Source organism: Lipophrys pholis (genome assembly GCF_963383615.2).
Source record: "Lipophrys pholis genome assembly, chromosome: 14".
NCBI lineage: Eukaryota > Metazoa > Chordata > Actinopteri > Blenniiformes > Blenniidae > Lipophrys > Lipophrys pholis.
This window is the reverse complement of record NC_137633.1, coordinates 11534979-11556873: the sequence shown is the minus strand read 5'-3', so window position 1 is coordinate 11556873 and position 21895 is coordinate 11534979. Positions and strand designations below refer to the sequence as shown.

At 42.9% G+C, this 21895-nt stretch overlaps 1 protein-coding gene across 2 annotated transcripts in view; it reads left to right on the top strand.

The window, feature by feature from the left end:
• The window catches only part of fndc3ba (fibronectin type III domain containing 3Ba), an 88393-nt gene that overhangs the window by 48317 nt on the left and 18181 nt on the right, over positions 1 to 21895 (top strand). For both annotated transcript variants that reach the window (XM_080480947.1, XM_080480948.1), the window contains exons 7-19: positions 352 to 482; positions 12685 to 12743; positions 15274 to 15425; positions 15513 to 15572; positions 15688 to 15826; positions 16162 to 16215; positions 16607 to 16731; positions 17443 to 17617; positions 17884 to 17970; positions 19327 to 19462; positions 19643 to 19714; positions 21068 to 21186; positions 21376 to 21481. In XM_080480947.1, coding sequence (XP_080337073.1) covers positions 352 to 482; positions 12685 to 12743; positions 15274 to 15425; positions 15513 to 15572; positions 15688 to 15826; positions 16162 to 16215; positions 16607 to 16731; positions 17443 to 17617; positions 17884 to 17970; positions 19327 to 19462; positions 19643 to 19714; positions 21068 to 21186; positions 21376 to 21481 — 1415 coding nt within the window. The remainder of the gene's footprint in view (positions 1 to 351; positions 483 to 12684; positions 12744 to 15273; positions 15426 to 15512; positions 15573 to 15687; positions 15827 to 16161; positions 16216 to 16606; positions 16732 to 17442; positions 17618 to 17883; positions 17971 to 19326; positions 19463 to 19642; positions 19715 to 21067; positions 21187 to 21375; positions 21482 to 21895) is intronic.

The window sequence follows — 21895 nt, the reverse complement described above, 5'->3', positions numbered from 1 at the left end:
GCCGGTGCATTCGCCTCTCGATATGTAATTTATATATACGACAAATGATCTAACCGAGAAGCTTCACATCACATCTTCAACACTGTCAATGATTCCTTTAGAGATTATTATATTAACTTAGAGTTTATTGCTTTAATATCTGGACTGGAATTTGTAATATTTCATTGTACAATTTCGATCATTTCCAGCTTCTTTTAGCCGGAGGAAGAAGGTTTATTGAAAATGTGCACCAAGCACACATTGTATTGGATTACAAGATAACCTGTAACCTTGATTAAAGTGATGTGTTTGTAATTCATCTCGTTCATCCCTGGTTTTAACACTCATCGAATCTGTTTTTTGGTGGTCCAGCAACAAATCCCACGCCCCGTCGCTCGGGTCAGTGGGATCAGGGGGCGGAGTGGGCAGCCCGGGGGGCAAGAAGCCAGAGAGACGACTCCGCAGCAGTCCGCGAAACAGCGAACCGGAGACGCACACACAAGGTAGGACCACTCATACACACAAAGCACCGCAAGACACACAGCACACACTGCTGATACACAATCACACAGTCGCCCCTGGACTGTAAGGTCTTCCCTTTCCTCGAGCGGATATCACTTTAGTAACTTATTCCTTTCACTTTTAAGCAAATCCACTATTTATTTATACGTTATTTCACAGATTCACACATGACATAGTCTTGTACTTATTTCCCCAAACTTTATTCATAAAGCACTTGACACTAAACACAAATTGCCAAGCAATAGACCACAATAGAATAAACAAACAAAAAACAAACAACTTTCAAGTAAAGAAACCTTTCGTACACATTTACCTGCTGAGAACAATGAAAAAAAAAAACATGACTGTGTGTTGAAGTTGTTTTTGCACACACATGCACAGCTCATTACACATCCAGAACGCCTCACATTTCGTGGTCCAATTCCACATCAAAACCAACACTTAAGAGACAACCGCCAACATGTGTGTATTTATTAGTTGCACACATTTGCTAGACACAATACGCACCAATATGTAGTGAACGTCTCTATGAAAGAAGAAGTGGTATTCCCACTGACCTCTCTCAGTCTGTCTCTGTGTGACTGGTTTTGCCCTCATTGCCCTGGACTCGAGTAGGCAGGATGAAACGCAGCTTTCGTTCCTCCCTTTCACTCATTCTCCTTTATTTTTTTTTTTGGTCACACAAAAGTCACCCACAGAATAATGAATGGATGAATGCAGCCTCGCGGAGGTGAGGGGACCTGGGGGTGGGGGGGGGTTTAGGTAGGAAGATGGGGACGGGGGTAAGAGGGGTTGTCTGGGTAACCACATAGCTGAACTCGTCCCTGAGCACTATCGTTTTACCCCCGCTACAATGCCGGCCTTGTTGTTGGAGGCTGAGCCACGGAGGGGGTGGGTGTGGGTGAGAGAGGGGTGAGAGAGATGGGGGGAGGGAGCAGGCACATACCTGTGGAGTCCTGCTGGAGATGAAGGAAACCTTTGAGCTCTGAGATTTAGACACCACAAGTCGGCCTTATCGCTCACACGCACGCACGCACGCACGCACACACACACACACATAAAGTTTAGCATATGTGCAAAGGCATGAAGGCACGCACACACACTCACTCGTGGTCGTCTTTAACAACCTGCCTATTGACACATCGAAGGCATGTCAGAGTTATTAAAAAAAAAGAAAAAGGAGCAGAATATGCTGTTTTTGCACAGCTAACACAGTCCGTGGAGGTGTCGACAGGAAAAATGAAAAGGAGCGCGTAAATTTGTCCGCAGTCCGATTCTACCTGTCAAACTCTGCTTTAGATTTACCCGCTCCATAAAATGTTTGACTCAGTCCCACACAGCGTGGTGTCAGATCACAGGAATGTCTTCATTCACATCTGGGTCAGCTGTGGATACATGTACATTTCCCAAAGTCCACGATCTGCCAGTGATCAGGTAACACAAGCACGGGTGTCATATGTGTAGCATACTTTCCTATTGATGTTTGAACATGATTACATCGTTATGTCATTTCAGTTGGTTGTAGCACCGTTGCATTGCGTATCGGCTGTTGTATGAATTTAAGCAGATACATTTGGTCCTATATGCCTATACTTTGAGATCCTTGTGTCTTGAGATTTCCACATAGAATTTTCTTTGTGCCACTTCCGGCATTAAAAATGACTATTCTATTTAAATCTTAAAAAAAAAAAACACACACAATAATTTGATTTATTACATATAAACATATAAACTATGTCAAGTTTTTTCCTGTTTTATATTCTTTTATTATTTCTAATGTTGAGTTATCAATCATGAAAATTACACATACATTGTCTAAAAATATTATCAGTTAGTATTTTTGAAGTTTATATGTGTAGAAATAACTGACCTAAGTGTTGATTTTTCAGCGAAATCTTGTTAAGGATCGTGCTTCATGTACTCAGAGAATGCATATGCAAAAATCACCTTCAGAGGAGACGGTGTGTAAGACAGGGAAACTTCTTCAGGCACACACACACTGACAGAGAATATAGATGGAGAATCATACACAATGATTGCGTTGTTGTTTTTTTAATGAGCCACACCGCAGCGCTCACGCAACAGCAACACACACGACAGGAAGAAGAAGCATGTCAGCATGTCACTGGATGTCTGTTCTGGTCCACTGGGGTCTCAGTACATCACTGGAGATCAGGCTGAGTCAGCCTACATGTACCATACACACTCAGACACACACACACACACACACACACAGACACACACGTACACGCATACACAAACACCTCGTGACTGGGCTTCCTGTAAAACAATCAGAGCATGAGGATCCGATGTACAGGGGGCCAAACTCAGAGAGGGGAGGAATGTTGAATTTGAAGGACAGATGAGAGGAGGGAAGGATGGATGAAAGATTTGTGAAGAGGAGGGCACGACGGGAAGCGTAACTCCTTTATCACAGGAGAGAGACGAGAAGTGAAAAGAGAGAAACCCAAAGAGTAATATTCAGACAAATGTTCAGACAAACTTGCGAGTTGGCGCCGTGCATCAAAGTGCGATCCAACCCAGAATACCACACACACTCTCAGACACACACAAACACGCACACACACACACATTGCCCTCGATGGCCTTCCTTTTTGCATGTGTGTGTATGTGTAGCTGTTGCCCCAGTGCCAGTGAGGCAGCAGGCTGACTTTGCGAGTGCAGTGTCCATTCCCTAGTAAATCCAGCTCTACAGGCCCTTTTCCTCAGAACTGAGCTGCTCGCTGAGCAGAAACAGATGTGGGCTCCATCCCCTCTGTTCCTCCATCTTGGCTCTGCATCATCACCACCGCAGATCCTGTCTCACTCAGAAAAACTGGGTTTTTCACAGAAACAGATGGAGCGACTCCCTCAGCTCCTCCGTTTTCTCGGTTCTACGTCATTGCCAGTTGCTGTGAATCCAGGGGAAACCAGATGTGCGCAGGAACCGCTGTGTCCACCATGTTGGTTCTGTGTTGGGGATGTGAGGAAAATTAGAGGTCTCATGGGTATTACTGCGTACGAAAGGTGTGGAAACAAATCCATCTATTAAGTAGAATACGTTTTTATACAACGTTAAAGCACGTACCACGAGCTGGACTTCCCTGAAACACACTGGGGGTTTTTCTTCCAGTTGAATTTTCTCTTGCATAATCATCTGAACAATGGAAAGAGAAGAAAACACTTTGTCCTCGGTGTTTACGTAAAAAGCCTAAAAAGGCAGATATTTCCTAATATCAAATTGAAAAATGAAACAAAGATGTATTAAAATAACTGCTTCAAATATTGTTTAATTTCTAGTCCTGAAAATACCTTCACGCGTCCTCTTGCAACAGAACATACACCGATCGTCCATATCATTATTACCACCTACATAATGCAACTGTGCAGCCATCCTTTGTTCCCTACGTACATGAACTCCCGTGACCTTGCTTCTATTCACCCAACAAAAGCATCAGTTTTGGAGACGACCCCTATGTAACTCACATTTTTACTACTAATAATACATCAGCAGTTCCTGCAGTCATCATATTATTAAAGTTATCATGTAAACAACGTGGTGTGACATGATTGAGCAGATAGTAGTAGTTAACTGATCAGGAAAGGCATCGTTTGAAGATAAAAAAACAAGTTCAAGTATAACATAATATGTGCATACGTTGTCCAAAATAAATTCTGAGATGCATTGTGGTCGCATCAGATCGCATTACGATTATGTGATTACTCCTCGTTGGCAGATTTTTATGGGAATGTAAATAGACTCAAAGCTATTCACTTCAGCTGCCAGTGCTCATGATATTATGGGGAGCGTAAATACGACTTGTACCAGGGAGGGGAACCGTTACACCACTGAGGTTAGTCAACGTAATAGTTAGACAAGGGTATTTAATTACATTTAATGACTTTGTGTAACAATAATTACAAGTTTGTGTTCCTATCGCAACAAAAGTAAGGTGTCTTATGATTTTGGCACAAGTAACAACTTTTTTAATTACTTATACAAACAAATGGCCATTTTCTGAGGGAACAATGTGTTTTTGTACCAATTATTTCTATCTGGCATGCAGGTAATCGTCTCAAATCTTACCATGTTGAAAAAAATGGAACCGATGCAAAGATTTTAAAACTTATTCAGAAGTGCAATAACTTTGATCCTCCCACAAAACAGCTTTTAATTAATGTTTAAAACTTATACAAAACAAGTATCTCACTGTCATGATACTAATTGTTTCATTTGAACCTGGACAGAGTTTCATACAAATAAGTTCAAAATGCCAATTAATTAAAGACTTTTATCATGAAATGGATGGTGATGTAAGGTTTTTAAACGGGTAATGTAATGTGAGGCTTTGAGACGACCTCCATCAGCTCCTGTGTAGTTTGACCAAGCAGAGTCATGACCTCCTATCAGACTCCTCCTTCCCAACTATCTGACTTCCTCCTGCTGTGACTGGAGTAGCAGGCCTGAAAATGTGTGAACACACTCCTGCTTCTCTTACTGGACTGTTTTTTTGAATCGCCATGGTGATAACCCCCCCCCCCCCCCCCTTCACCGACACACACGCACAAATTCCAACCCCTTCCACACAAACCCAAATACGGCCATGTTTGTAGGGCAAGATGGCAAGATGGAGGGCAGTGGGGCGGAAGAGGGATATTTAGAAAGGGGAAACTTGAAGGGAGGGGGAAAGAAAATGGAGAAAGGAGAAAAACGAAGCGAACACACTGGGCAATAAAGCAATCAAAATGGGACATGTAGAGGAAGCTGACAGAGATGGCTTTACCAGCACAGGAATGTCTTTCCCGCTGATATCATGTAACAGGACAAGTGGGATTAGAAGAGGAGGATGTTCTCGCCAAACACAACGAGGACAGCAGGCGCTTCCCCATCCAGACGAATGGATTGTGTCATACAGGCCATAAACTCCTCACACACTGAACTGAGTGATAGTCAAAGTTATGAAATACTCCCTGTCACGATCTTACATGTTTTTTAATAAGCTGGCTTATCCCATCTCACAGCAGTGTCCTGTCTGCAGTGGGATTTGAACCAGTGACCTTCTAGCTAAAAACTACAACCCCGGCTCTAAAAATATGTAAATCAGGAACGTGTTTTGTTTCGCCCACTGTTTTAAATTGCATGCACATTGTTCCATCCTAAAGTTTATGTTTAAATTAGTTTAGAAACTTTCAGGTGAAAAAGATCTGCCTCATAAGCATCATTAATATGACTGTTATTTAATGGTTTCTCAGACAACACAGATGTGTTTAGCTTTTTTTCTACTGTAGTCTCGACATAGTCAGTATTTTTCTCTCATTCCAGCTGCTTTCTGTTATTTCTTGGGCCATTCACCTGTCCACTGCCCTTTTCTTCCCTCCTCTCCCACCTTCACTCTCTCTCTCTCACTGCCTCTACTGTCTGTCAGACGGATTCACTTTCCACTGTGCGTCTGCCAGTCTGCAGTCACCGCTCTCAAGATTTGTTCTGGCTGAGCAGGGTCGAATGGGGTCAGGGTTCTGCGCAACGAATCCCCCTTTTAATCACTCGCTGCCTGCCTTGATGCAATGATGTTCAGGGCACGTACACACTAATGTGAAGATGTTTTATGCATTTTGTCGTCCCCCCCCCCCCCCCGCTCTTTGACACTTACTGCAGTGGCCGTTTTATGTCTTTGTGCATTTATGTGCACATAATGCATACATAATGGTTTGAGACAAGAACTGACTACTGGTCAAATACATCATAGTGGTGACGTCTGCTTTGAAGTTTGGATTTCATGTGTTCATTTTAGTTGCTTATAGATTTTTTATTTTTTTTATTTTGCAAAGCTTTCATACAAAATTCTACTTTATCATGCACGCTTTAGGAAATGGAGCTGCAACTAACGTTCTTATATTGCATGCCCCCCCCCCCCTCGACTTTTTTGTGAACTCTGATTTGCTGTCGTTTTTCTTTCATACTCCACTTTTTCATTTCTCCGTGCCAATTTCTCCATCCCTCTCTCTCCCTTTCTAATCCCCTTTCTAAACGATCGGGGCTCGAGCCATGAGAACCAAACCTTTACCATGACAACCACAAATTGAGGCATGTCCCAACAACGTCTCCAGTGCGTGTGTGCGTGTGTGTGTGTGTGTCTGCGTGTGTGTGTGTGTGTGTGTGTCAGCTGTTGAACAGATGGAATGCTCACTATGCAGCGGATGATAATAGTGAGGAATTCAAGGTCTGTGCCCGTCTTTACCTCCATTTTCCTCTCTCCCCTCCTGCCTCCGTCTCCACTCTGTCCCCACACTTCACCCCTGCTCTCCCTCTTTGCCATCAGACCCCTCTTTCTCACTCTCGCCCTTCTATTCCTCTGAAATAAGCGTCCATCACTTTGCCCTTCCCTGAGCAGAAGCTTTTAAAGAGGAGTATCATCTCTCACTTTGTTTTTGGGCACCGCACGCACCCTGTGGCCCAGTGTGTGTGTGTGTGTGTGTGTGTGGAGAGAGGGGGCTGAGTGAGTGAGGCGACCGTTGCCACATTTTTCACATTTTTGTCTCCGGGCCTTAAAGGTCTTTTTCTGTCCCAGCGCAGACAGACTGTGTCTAAGAACCACAGGCCGTCATGCAGGAGGAATGCAACCTCCTCAATGTCAAAATGACTCAGTTTTGCTAAAGCTCCGGTTCAAAATGACGCAACTAATCCAGAGGTTGGGAGGAATGCCACATTAAAATAAAGGAATGCTGTAAATGTGTCCCTGTAGTTTTTGAAGGCCACCGGAAACTAAAGAAAGACGGAATTGAGCCTAATTTTTGCATTGATGTGACTCAAATGCAGTCTGCGTCTTCCTGTGTTTCATTGTGTTTCCATGGAAAACGTTAGGTTTCAAGGCCAGGTCAGAAAAGCATGGAAAGCTCTTGGACGTAATTATTGGTACCTGTCGATATCAACCAAATGTTTCTTAAAAAAAACAAACAAGCAACTGTTCGCGGTGCCTCAAGGCGGCAATATACTGTGCGAGTTGTTTGCCTCAGACAACAGATAAGCATTGGTGGGGATGTCTTTGATCATGGGTTAAAATCTGTGGTCTTATCTCACACAGTGAAATGGGCTTGCGGACAGCCATTGTCACAGTCGTGCAACCACAGACAGTCTGATGTAATCATCTAACAGAGTCAGAAATTTCACATCCGCCATCTCACTCCACCGCGCAGAGCCACTCCCGCCGCGAGCTGCAGCTGCTCGCAACTAATAGAAATGCACTGCTGCTCCAAAACAACAGTTTGCAGATTCCCATGGCGGTAAAATACTGGATCGCATCACTTTCTCCATCTTCTATTGTGTCAAGCTTCTTCCCTGCGCATGAATGCTTCTAGAACAATGGCTCGATTCTTGGTTGGCTTTTGTTTATTTATCTCCCGAAGGCTCTGGTGTCATATTAAGATGACGTACCGGATAACTTCAGTGGAGAGCGAAATGTGAGAACGACCCAAAGCTTATGAAATCCATGTCACACAGTGTAGCTGCTAATCCACTAGTACGACTGAGCTTCTACTTTCCCACAAGGAATGATGGTTTCACTGCGTAAAAAAAAAGATCTGGAATTTTAATATCTCAATTTTACAAGTCAGTCGTGTTATCAAAGTTAAAAAGCTGTTGATTTCTTGCAAATATGGAGATTTTATTGTGCATTGCCCGGTCATCACAGGACAAAAACTGTTTGCAAGCTTAGTTGGGAACGTTCCCATTCTTGCCTGGTCCATATGTCGCAGTGCCCTTGGGCAAGACGTTGCACGCTTTGAAACTGAAACCTGGGACATGTGCATTTGGGCTGTGGGAGAATGCCGGAGAATCCATGCTTGCACAGGTAGAACATGCAAACCCCACACAGAAAGACAAGCGGCCGAAGTTGAACGGCTCGAGTTTCGGGACGCAGTCGCCACTTTTGCGAAGGGAATCATACCATCAGGAGCGCTACAGTAAGATCAGTGCGTCTGTCCAGCACCTTCTGGTGATGTCATAACGTTTGTGTAACTCTTGCTTCACGTGTTCCTAAGCCCCATTCTCCCTTTCTCCTTTCATCCATCCCTTTCTCCTCCCCTCCGCTGATCCCTGGCTCGCTCTTTGTCTTTCAATTTCCTTGTGTTTTTCTACGTAATCTCTTACCCAGACTCCTCGAGCCTGTCCTTCTCTCTCGGTGCACTCCGTCCTTCAGCGTCTCTCAGCCTTCCTCTGAATTCCCTTCTCGCCTGGCTTTAACTCGGCCTGCCCCCACTCCTTCATTCCGCCCTCTGTTCCCGTTACCCGTCGCGCTCCCTCTCTCCGTCTGGCTGTCTTCAGTAATCAAACGCAGGCCGGCAGACGCAGACAGGATGTGAGGTCAGACGAGGAGAGGAAGCGAGGGTGTGTGGGCGGCACAGAAACGGGCGATGGTAGGACGAGAGGGACGATGAGGACAAGGCAGTGTGAGGGGTAACACTGGGAGGAGGCTTGGTTTCTGCTGCAGCCGCCGGCTTCGACGCTTTGTGGCGGATCACTGTCTTAAACACTTAAGCAGCTGGACTCAGCGGCCGCAGCGAGTCATAACAGCGAGCGGTCAGGTGAAGCAGCCGTGTTTTCGGAGTTCATGGCCAGTTTCCTGAAATAATAAATAAGTCTGTCTACTGTCACAAGCTCCACTTGCAATTTGACCAACAATATTCACTTTACTGAAATATGTTTGGGTCTGCTTTGCTGTACAGTTGGAAAAGCTGGGACATAATTGTTTCCATTACATTAAACAATGATTGACGGTTTAGATCATTTACAGCCTGATTGCGTTTTTTTTTTTTTAAGAGAGTATTCCAGATCTAGGTCACAGTGTACTGTAGTGGTGAACACTCTTGGTTTTCCAGCCCAATAACATGCATTTGAGGTGATTTGGTGACTCTCAATTGTCCATAAGTGTGAAGTCTGCTATCGTCAGCTGCTCCATCACCCTTCAGATCTTGCGTGAGATAAAACTTTGTGGAAGATGGACGGATAAATGAAAGGATTTCAGCTCAGACATGGCACCTCTTTGTCTGTACTTTGGAGCGTACTGCATGTTTTCAATGCTTTCCTGCTTGAACGCAGCAGAATTTAATGAATGTGTCATTATTCAGCCTGATAAAGAGCTATTCATTGTAATTAAGTGCGTTAAAGAAGAAGCACGTCGAGATCGTGTCGGACCGTGGCCATCCAGGATCACATGTGCCGGCCCACTGTTCAAGGTATTATGATCAGGAATATATTTTCCCGGAGAAAGGGAATGAAGAAAGCAGTACAAATGAAAAGCAAAGAACTCAAAAACTCTCATGACAGGGCAACATTTGAGCGCTTGTCGTTCCACAGGTACCAAGAATATGCTGACTCCATTCTGACTTCATAAAGCCTGCAGTATACACCCCGCAGATCGCTTTTCCTTCATTTGGAACTAAAATGGCACAGCCGAAGTGATGATGAAGGAAAATTCCTCCTTTACTTGACTTGGTGATCTCAGCATTATGGGACAAGCAGCTACACGACCACAGTGCTGAGCATGCCGTATTCTCCCTTTTCACTCAGCTGTGATGAATGGCTGGAATAAGCTGGGTCAGTCTGTTATTTGCCAGGACTGTTCATGTCTGGAGCTTCGACACTCGCCCCTGCTTTTATTCCATAAAAGAGAAAAGATTTGGTTCCGTCTTAAGTGTGTGTTTGTGTGCGTGTGTTCGTAGGGTTCAATAGGTGAAATACACATTCTGCATCACTGCTCGACACATTGGCTAATTAGCGCTTTCTTTTTTTACACACACACACACACACACACACACATTACCAATCTCCTGTAACCTGACACAGAGACACACATATATACACAGACGCTCTTTTGCTCGTGGTTTTTTTTTTATACTAACACTCACACACTCACACACACACACACACACACACACACACACACACACACACACACACACACACACACACACACACACACACACACACACACACACACACACACACACACACACACACACACACACACACACACACACGGTCGCACACAGGGAGGTCAATTTGAGGTTGTGCTTCCATGACATCACTGTTGCCATGACTCATAAGCGTACCCCCAGGCACAGTAAGGCCCTCTAGTTGTCAGAGTGACACACACACACACACACACACACACACCACCACACACACACACACACACACACACTGCATTATTCACATGTTTACATATGTTTTAGAGTAAATCCTTTTTAGATTTTTTTTTTATTGTTTGCCATTCACAAACATTTTTCTTCTTCCATATGTCGCTTGTTTTCACACACAGATTTACACATGACTGCACATCCTGTGTGATTTAAAGGGGGGGTGGGGGGTTAACACACAAATGAAGACAGCAGGTCTCATCTGGTTGGAAAACCCTTAATTCTGGAGATCTCACGGGGCTAAAAGACTTTACGCGCACTATGTGCGCACACACTCGCGCTCGTAAGAACCTGGAGCGTCCACTAAATCACCTTCAGACATGTGACGGCGCTCCAGACTTCAGCATGTGTGTCTGTGTGCAAATGTGAATGCATTGTGTGCACAAAGCGCCTTCCAGCTAAGAAAAGACTTAATACATTTTTTTGTTATCAGTAGAATGTATGGTATTCTTCACGTCACTTGCTGAACAACCCAAGCACTAAATATACAATATACACTATATGTACATTAAAATAGCAAAATGTCACATTCAAATACTCGCTATGTCTCTAATATATTAATAAGCAAAACCACTAAAAGTAATAATTGTCCAGTTTTTGTCTTTCATTTGGTGTCAAATCACCTCCTCATCTGTATTTGTCACAAACGTCCCCCTGATTACAGCTGTCCATAGTCCATCACAGCAGCTTGCTTTCCAAATTGAGATCACCTCCATCTTGTCCACATGGCAACACATCCTGATTTCCTAACTTCCTCTGGTTGAGCATATATCTATATCCTTCCAATGGTATTAAATAAGTAAAGAAGTTCCCAGATACGTTTTTCTCGTTTTTCGTTTGGGTGTTTGAAGATCCAGCCAATTATTATCCAGCGCCGAGATTAATACGTGCATATGGCTCTGTGTCGAGTATAATTTTGCAGATAATAAGCTGCTCAGCAGGGCTACAACAACACCACTGACGTCACATGTTTCTGTGAATAATTATTCACAGGTGTAGTGAGAAATGATTGAAAATTATACATAATAGTGATGAGAGTAACCATTTCAATGAACTAATGACTGCAAAGATAACCAACAATTTCCATGTACGAAGTGCAACAGTCTGCATGGAATATGAGTCACATTTTGTTTGCTTTTTCTTTCTTTCCTTTTTTTTTTTTTTTTTGTGGTGATCCCCATTTTATTTGCTCCCTGTCAGGACCTTGTGACTAATGCTTTTCTGAGGAATCCTGGATAGCTTTGTGTTTTTCCAAGGCCTGTGTTTGTCATGACTTGATGAAACAAAATTGATGCCTGCTTAAGAAAACAAGTGTTGCATCACACACACACCATTAGACAACTCACTTTAGGCCAGTTTTCACCCTATTTTTGGGCTATCCCCGATACATTTTCACAGATGACTGAACTATCTATTTGACCTAATAGGTTCACAAGCAATAAGAGGGCTGATTAGGGCATCACAATGCATTTTACATGGGTTTATAAAAACGCTGCAGTTTCTCAATTGAGACACAAACTTTGGCTGACCTTGGACAGTAATGAGCCATAGATTTCAAGATATCACGATGCCAATTCTTCTTGGAAATAAAATCCCTGTGCATGTTGATTAACGGCCCCTTTTTGACAGTGCTGCCATATAAGTGAATCTGTATCAAGACTTAGGAAAGGTGTCATTTAAATTTGTTCTTTGCTTCTTATTGTAAAATGCAGAAAATGTGACCACATTTTGTATTAATGGACTGACATCAATGCTGCTTTGCCTGCAGCCTTGCTTTGCTTAGATTTTTCTGTGTTTTGTCTGGTCTTAGTGAACTTGCTTTAATCACAATGAAAGGGAAGATTTGTTTTATGCTGTCCCCCGTGGTAAAAAATCACTCCAGACAAGCAGATCCACTCTCACTTTTCTGTAGCCTGAAAGAAATATTTGAATTATTCGTCATCAGATTTTGATATGGACTTTGTTTTTCTTCTTTTCCTGTCTCCCCAGATCATGATTCAGAGGGAAAGCGTGTTCAAGACATGCTGTCTACAATCGACAAACCACAGGTCGGTATGCTCACCTCTGTGTGGTACAATCATAGCTGGTGTTAGTATTGACGTCTTTCCCACATGTTTATCTTGTCTCTGTGCTTCACACAAGAGGCAAGCGCCGAAAGTAATAATGCAGCGATTTGTGTGCGCAGTGTGATTTGTGACTAGTAGTTGTTATGGCAGAGGGGTTCGATACCGCCGCAATCCTGCAGTAAATATCTCCCTGCTACACCTGATTGTGTTGAGTGTCATCATCAGTCTTCCTGCAGGGCCGCGTGAGGACATTGCTCAGGTCGGTTGTAGCGCAGGGACATAGAAAGCACGCAGGACTGTGACCCTCCAATCCTCCTGGATCAGACGCCTCGGTTTTATTCAGATTGCCAACCAGGATGACTGCAGCTGTTGCTCATTGTGGCCACTTGAGGGCAGCATCTGCTCATCCATGCCATTCACCCACCACTGCTGCTACATCAGCTGAAATAAATTGTAAACACTTTTCCCCTCGGCCCATTGGGAATATGATGAACTGGTGGTGTGCACACATGGTTTTGTATAGAGGAATTTCTCAATGCTGCTTAAAGCAGTTTGGTTAACAGGCTGTGCAATCGGACCATTAAATATGTCTGAGTTTATAACAGGTCATATAAAACAGTTTGAATATTTTAATTGGGAGCTAATGCACTGAAGAGATTGCACTACATTTGCAAATGGCATTCATTTGCTCTCAGAACATGAGATGACCTCTAATCCAAAACATAAATACTGATATACACAGAATGAAAGTAAATACTGAGACCATGGTGTGATATTCTTGTCAATAAGTTTGTATTTTTGTGACATTAATGGTGGCTGTGATGCACCAGCGTTGCCACCTGTTGTAATGCACTTATATAAAAGGTTCAGGTTCAAGTGCGTTTATATTTGGAGACAAACAGACATAAATGTGCCTCTTGATGGATTCAGCTGCACACCACAGGGACCCGGTACGAGATTTTGCGGCGCATTTTATTAGAAAATATTTCATCTACAAATGGTCTCAATTTGGTTTGCTGTCATAGCAATAACCTCGATGGGTTTCAGGTGAACTGACTATAGAGAGATACAGGAGAGTGAAGGAGATGTAAACAACGGATGGGACACAGTTGCTTATGAATCTTTGCAGAATAAAGTCACCAAAACACTTCCCTTCTCAAAGTATGCCTATGCATTTTTGTCCAGGTATCTCAAAGCAATTTGGTTGGTTGTATGTCTTAGTTTGAAGACGTCTTCACCTCTGAATCAAGCGGCTCTCATCGGTTCACTTCACTACACTTTCCAGCCTAGTCAAAGGAACAGCATGAACTGGTGAAGCCACTTAGATGTGGGAGCAGCCAAACAGACATTTCAGTTGTGTTTGACTGATTTGAACATGGCCAGATCAGGTAATATGAGCATGATGATGATGATGATGATGATGATGATGATGATGATGATGACCAGTGATGTACATATTTCAGATGCTCCTGAAGTTTGACAATAGATTTTATATATATATAACAGCGTTGATAAAGGCTAATAACTGTGATGGGACTAATGCTGAGTTGGCACTGTGCTTTTACAGCAGTTATATTATAGATTTCTGACAAATTGATTAGATGATGGTGAGATAAGCTTGTTGTATTCATTCACTGCAGCCAGGTCAGGATTTCTCTCTCATGGTTTTGGCTTACAAAAGAAGAAGAACCAAATCCTTAAAATAAATATGCCCTTTGTGATTCTCTCCAGTTATTCTGAGGTGTCTGTGCACCCATTTGTCTCGTTCTTTAAGGTTTTTTTCTCTCTGTGTTGCATTGTCTTCCCACATCCAGCCATTGTTGCATAATTGATTATATCACTTATTTTAAGTACCGAAGAGCGTGAATTATGAAACGACTTGCGAATCATGAAAGGACTTTTTTTGTTTTTCCCCAATAGTCTCTTCGGCTGTCTCTTATCCTCACAGACGGTTTGGACATAGTTGTGGTTTGAGCGGCTAACAAGGCACAGTCATTGCCTATTCATCGGATATGGAGTCTGGAATGGGAGCAGATTGTGCTAAATCATGCTAAATTGGCTAACCACCATTTACTGGAACTAAAACCTTGATAAACATGCATGCACTCGCAGGCAGACGCCATCAGACACACAAACACGTCTGTATGTGCGCGTGCATTCATTCATTTTAATTTCCGCCCCGAGTTACTGGCATTGATGCGTCTGAGCTTGAAACAACAACCACATGTGAAAGAATGGTTCGAGGTGCATTGTTCTTGCCTTGATACACACAAGCAGACTTAACAAAAACACAATTGCACATCAACTTACGAGGTTTTTTTTTTTTGGTCTATCTTTATGATCAATACCGGCTCAGAAAACCTTTTAGCAAAATAAATGTACAGAATAAAGGGAATGTATTGGGTTTGTACTGTCCCAGCTAACAGTCACAATTCATGCATGGATTCTGTCATATAGGGTGTAGCTCTCAGCTTTATCGTAGACATAATGGTATTTTGTCTGTGTTTGTCAGGTATCCAATGTTCAGGCACGAGCTGCACGGCTGTCGTGGGCCCCCCCAGCAGGGCTGGTGAACCGGCATAGTAACGGGATGCCTGTGTCATGCTCCTATGAGCTCTCTCTCTCAGATAAGGGGAGAGACGGAAAGTATCGCCTTATATACAGGTACAAAGCCAATATCTGAGCTCAGACTAACTTTATGCTCACCTCGTATTTGTGAACTGTCATAACTCTTCTGTTTTCTCTTCTCAGTGGTGAAGAATTGGAGTACAATCTGAAAGACCTACGGCCAGCGACAGACTACCACGCAAGGTAAGGGCTAAATCTTTCTGATTTGTGGTTTTAATTCAAGATTTTCCTCTGTTTCAGGTAATGCATGATAGTTGCTTCAAAACCTATTTTGACCGTTTTCTGTCTCCTGTGTCAGGGTGTCGGCAATATATAACTCAGTCCGAGGCTCGTGTTCAGAAGCCAGCTCATTTACTACACACTGCAGCGTCCCCGATGTCCCGCTAACACCAAAACTCACCCACCGCAGCAAGAGCACCCTCACTCTACAGTGGAAGGTACAGCAGACAAAACATGACCCTCTGATAAGTTTGTGCATACTGAATGTCATCAGGGTGTTTGGAGAAAAAGTTTAGCTTCTCTTTTTCAGCCTTGTATAAATTGTTGCACAGCACCATCAGCGTGTCCTTCACCCTCGTGTCCTTCCTGATCTTTTCCACTAGTGCATAATTTCACCCACACAGACTGTTTCCAATAAACAATCTGAGCTCAATCATAAAAACACAGCGGGTAGATTGAGTCTATCTTGTTGTCAGTTATCCTCAGCTGATCTCTGAATGTCTGCTTTGTCCCTGGTCCGCCTCCCGGGGCCCATTTTTCCTGTCATCTGCAGCCTCCGGGCGACAACGGATCTAAAATCACAAACTACCTGCTGGAGTGGGATGAGGTAATTCTGCCCTCACCTGTCATGCTTTCAATTTCCTTAGAAACAAATCTCCTCTCCTGTCAAAGAGGTTGCTAAACGCATGTTAATATCCCTTTCCTCAGGCAGCATGTAATAAGACTGTGGATTACAATGGTGTAGTGTTAAGCACGCTCATTTGTCGGTGTTCAGGTTCGAGTCTCTTTGTTTACCTTTCTGTGTGGAGTTTGCTCGTTCTCCATGCGAATGGTGGAGACTCAAGCATCTATTAGAAGATCGATGAATCATTCTCTTCCGTTATTTTTCCCCATGCACACTTTTATTTTTAGTTTAATTGCTGCAGCTTTAAAAAAATGTATCGCAATTAAAAAAAAAATTTTCTTCACGTCGTAAACTTTCCCCGTCGTGTCTGCAGGGAAAGAAGAACAGTGTTTTCAGAGAATGTTACTTTGGGAGCCAGAGACACTGTAAGCTGACGCGACTGTTTCCGGCCTGCGGCTACACGTTCAGAGTGGCTGCACACAACGACATCGGCACAAGGTACTGCCGCCTGTTGCTGAAAGCACAATCACAAATTATACCCATACATGCATATGAAAAATCCCATCTTTGTAAATGCGGAGCCATAAACGGTGTGTGTTGTTTCCTTTCCTGATGGGAGACAAAACAGAAACGAGCATCAACCTCTCCCAAGTTATTATTCTACATGTGTCATGAGACCCTTTACCTCCCATTTTCCTGCCATTTTCTCCCTCGTCTGGCCTCTTCGCTGTCATTACGGAGGGGCCTGCAGTCAGGGCAACAAGGAGAAATGAGGAAATGATAGATGGGAGTGTGAGTGAGGGACGAGACATTTAGTTCTCTGGACGAATGCATAGTGGCCCTAATGCATCCTCAGCTTTGCTCACATATCAAGCATTTTGTTGGGGCGTAATTGGACAGCTTGGAAATCTTCTCTCTGGGATAAGAGAAATCCTTTGTGCACCTCTCAGAATACCCACAGATTCCCTTTTTTCGCCTGACTTCTGAACCTCAACACCTTAAAGTCCATGCTCACATCTGTGTCCTTTTCCCTGTCACATTCTCTTCTTTTTTACTTTTAGAAAAGCTTCCCTCTCTGTTTCAGCTGAGTTTATGATTCACATCACACATCGTTTCCTCTCGTTCGCACAAGTCAATCATTTGCCCCAGCCTTTTATTTTAACCGAAAAGCACAAAATGTGATTGAAATGGAAATTGTGTGTCATGCAGCGGCTTCAGTACGGAGGCAGTGTTTTACACCATGGGCACCCTGCCCGCTCTGCCTCTGGCACCGCGGCTGGTCAGGGCAGGGGTGTCCTGGGTGACCCTGGAGTGGGGGCGTCCTGAGGGCAGCCCCACTGAGGAGCAGCTGAAATACACACTCGAAATCCAGGAGGACAACACCGTGAGTTAACATTAATTTTCCTTTTCTTCAAATTAACAATAGCCCTTTGCTTCAGGGGTACGAGTGCATGTGTATCAGTATATTGTTCTCTGTGACTGTCAGTGACTTGAATACCAGAGCAGAGAACAATTTAATAAAGAATAAGTTCTGCGAAAACATTTAAAATTCCATACTGCACAACGGACTGTTAGGACATTTATTGCATTTATTTGCTCACTTTGATACCGACCCACACACAGACTGCTGACAGTGTATTTATCTCACAGGGGACAGACTTTCATCCAAAGTACACTGGAGAAAACTTGACCTGTACTGTACAAGGCCTGAAGAGGAGTACACAGTATAAATTCAGGGTAAGTGTTTACGTGACGTAGGTTCTCTCCATCTCTATCTGCAGATAACTCACGTTTTCATTGATAATATATGAGGCTACAGAAAGAAATCAATGTCCCCTTTTTGTACTGAGCAACTTAGAGCCACATATGTTTGCTTTTATACCCTTGTCATTGAATAGATTAAAGAAAATGTCTATATATTCATTTATAGGATTTGTATAGGCTTCACCTTCATTGAAAGCTTGGCTTATTTATTATTGATTTTATTGCTTCTATTTGTCTTTCAAAGCTGCATTAGCTTTCTGCTTTTTGTAACAATTTCATGCAAAGAATAGATTCAAAGCAATATACCCTTATTGAGCAAGTAGTCATTTTTGTTCCTGTTTAGTTCAGTAAACAGTTTATTTTGCATTTACAGTTGTATTCAGTCTATTTCATGGTAAACACCACATTGTATGGTGGGACTCAAAAATCTATTGGATATATTAGGTATACGTTCGATGTAAGGAGGCTGATTTAAGTCGTATAAGTGTAAAAACCCCTAAAATGTACTTGGATAAAACTCTTGTCTTTCACTGCTCTATCAAGGGATAAGCTGACTTGTATTATAAATGTGTTCAACCAGAGGCCCTTCTGAGTATATCCCACTTGATAAATTCCCTTTTGAGTTGTCCAGTCTTCCTTCTCAGCCTTTTCACTCGATCAATGTTGTTTCTTTCTCCTTTTTTCAATGTCAAAGTGTTTTTAAGGATTCTGGTCTATTCAGGTGCCCTTTTATCAGTTACACAAGGCAGCGCACCAGCTATTTGTCAAATGGGGAGCACTGTCCGCATCTGCTAAAAGCTGTGGTCTTGATTGGATATATGTTCACAATGTGAGGACACTGAAACAAAATGTACCAACCGGAGATTCTTGTCAATCTCTGATTATGTGTATTACATTGGGGTCATTATCGGTAACAGCTGCGGTGCAATCGTAAACACATACAGTCAGAAAAAGGCCACAAACACACATGGGATCACACGTAAGGTTGTGTGTTTTTTTTTTTTTCTCCATGTTGTCCATCCAGTGTGAACATCTGAGAACAAATATAATTGATTGTTGGTTGGCTGTGCTGATGGAGGGAGTAGACTGAAGAGAAATGAAGGTAGCGAAGCCGGCAGTGCCACAGGTGAAGGAGCAAAGAATGATGGCTCCTATTAGTCATGGTGGTTACTTTACTTTGTGATAGATTTCTTGATGCATTTTCTCTCCTTGTCCTTTATCTTTACTCATTTCTCTTTCCATGTCTCTCCTCTCGTCACTTTCCCTCCATTCCTCTTGCTTCCGTTTGTCACTGTGGTCCCTCTGTGCTCTTCTGTCCTCCTCCTGCAGCTCATAGCGTCGAACATGGAGGGAAAGAGCAGTCCCAGCGAAGTGTTAGTATGTACCACCAATCCGGATAAGCCGGGACCCCCATCCACCCCTTGTGTCACCAGAACTACGCCTTATGGATTCACTGTCACATGGGGTAAATAGACACAGTCTCTAATTCACTAGTGGAACTGCACACGTCTGCCTCCAAGACAGTTTCATGTATGCTTTTTCATGAAACAGTCACAGTGGAATCGATATTATTTGTCACTTGGCAAATCTTTTTGAATGTACTTTCCTGTCAATCATAATCATGTTTACCAAACCGGTCCTCCAGATCCTCCCCAGGACGACGGGGGCTCGGAGGCCCTCACATACCTGCTAGAGATCTCGGAGGGATGCTCTGAAGGTAAAAGTGTTGCTTATGTTTGTAAGCACGTCCGTCTGTATGCCGCTAATTAGGTCAGCTGTTCTCAGTCCGTCATATTATAACGCAGTGCTCAAAATGTACCATCCATCCTCTCCTGCCTGTGCTCATCCTCTTTACCTGCCTATTTACTTTTTTAGTCTCCTAAGAGGAGCAGCAGCCGCAATTTATTATTTGTTAGCATCAATTTACCGCACAGTGTGTTTGGATTGTCTCTGATCTCTGCAGAGGGAAACTAAATGTTCTCTGGTTTATTATAAACCCCTATGGCAGATATAGCAAAATTTGATTGTATCTGTACTCAGTCAGTGATGTTCAAATGAGACAAATGATTTATAACAGACTGGGGCTGGGCATATCATGAGAATAAGACAGCGGTCTCTGTTAAAAGTTACAAATCATTTAGGTATGATTGTCTGTCGCCCACAATTACTTGAAATTACTTAAATGTTTGCTGCTTAATCTTTTGTGTCTTATTGCAGATCAGCCCGAACTTTGAATGCTCAAGTGTTAAACTCATTTTAGTTCAGGGGCCACTCCTGTAAAATGATAGTATGATCACCTAGAAATAATAAAAGCGACCCCAAGTGGAAAGATTAGGAACAGCAGCTACTTTTAGTTCAAATGTTAATTAAAAATGTTTAGTTCTTTAGTATTTTTACATATCGCACGGTAAGCTGCCACCACGTTTGATAGATCTGCCGTAATGTGTGTCCTTTATTAATGCAACATACTTGTCTTGATACAATTAACCCTTTTTCTTCATGAGTTGTGGAAAAAATGCTTCACTTTTGTATTCCCTCCTTTTTATCATTCAATCTTACTCAAAAAAAACTTTAATTGGTGATTACTTTGTTTTTTGCAATCATTATTTAATACGTTCCGTTCGTTCATTCGTATTATGAAACTATTATGAAAGTATTATAAAACTGTTTTTTGTCTCCTCCACATTTTGTCCATCGTCTTTAAACCACGCTCTGTGAAACACCCTTTTTTTGATATTTCACATTTGTGAGTTGAGTTGTATGTCGGTGTATTCACAGCCCAATCATAAGGATTACATAATCACGTAATTTCCCACTTGTGGTAAATGTTTATTTTTGCACTGAAACATAAACAAGTGCATGTTTCCGCGACTGCTGTTTCACAGTCCATCAACAACACAAAAGCAGGACGAGGTCTCGCACAGTTGTTGATTAGATCAATGGCAGACAAAATAATTAACTGGAGTGAAGAAATACACACAGAACAATAGGAGGTTACATGCATGCGCAATTGATGTTATATAACCGTGTGTGTGTTTTTTAAGCGTGTGTCATTTGCATATCTATGCAGCGAGCCAGTGGGAGGTAGCGTACAGCGGTCCGGCAACTGAATGTGTGTGTGAGCGCCTGACACCCGGCACCTTCTACTGCCTCCGTGTGTGTAGCATCACCACCGGAGGTCACAGTCCGGTGAGACACACATACACACACACACACACACACACACACACACACACAACTTGAAAACTTTAGACAAATGGGAGCAAATTTGCCATTTGTACGCAATTATGGAAAAGTTAATCCAGTTAGCCATCAAATGATTCATTGTTGTACTTTCCTTTTGTTTTATTTTTCCTGTTGTTATTTCTGCTCCCGCAGTGCACTGTCAGTGTTCCGGTCCGCACATTAAGCGTCCCGCCTGGACCCTGCCAACCGCCAAGAATTGTGGGTAAAGCCAAACACAAGGAAGTGCAGTTAGAGTGGGGTGAGTGCAGACATACACGTACACACTGTTAAGCTTCACTCAGCAGAGTTTGTTTGAAGTTCTCTCCGATAAAGCAGCTAAATTGTCCTCTACCCAACTCTAATGTCAGCTAAGTCAACTGTGTTTCAGCGTATTTAGCCCTAATTTAGCCCATTAAATGCCCAAGTTAGACTTATATTTGACTTAACTCTGCCTAATGTCGGCCCATTATTGTAGATTAGCACTGTTATCTCCTGGCAGGCCAAAGTCTCCCAGCCGGCTGTGCTGACTAAGTTCTTCCTTTAACCAGTTTATTACAGCTGGTCACAGCTCTCATCAGCACACATTCGGGCTGTGCTCAACGAATTACTGCCTGGAATTGAAGGTCAAACATAACATCGTGCTGGGTTTTCCCCCTTGGCTACGCCATCACTT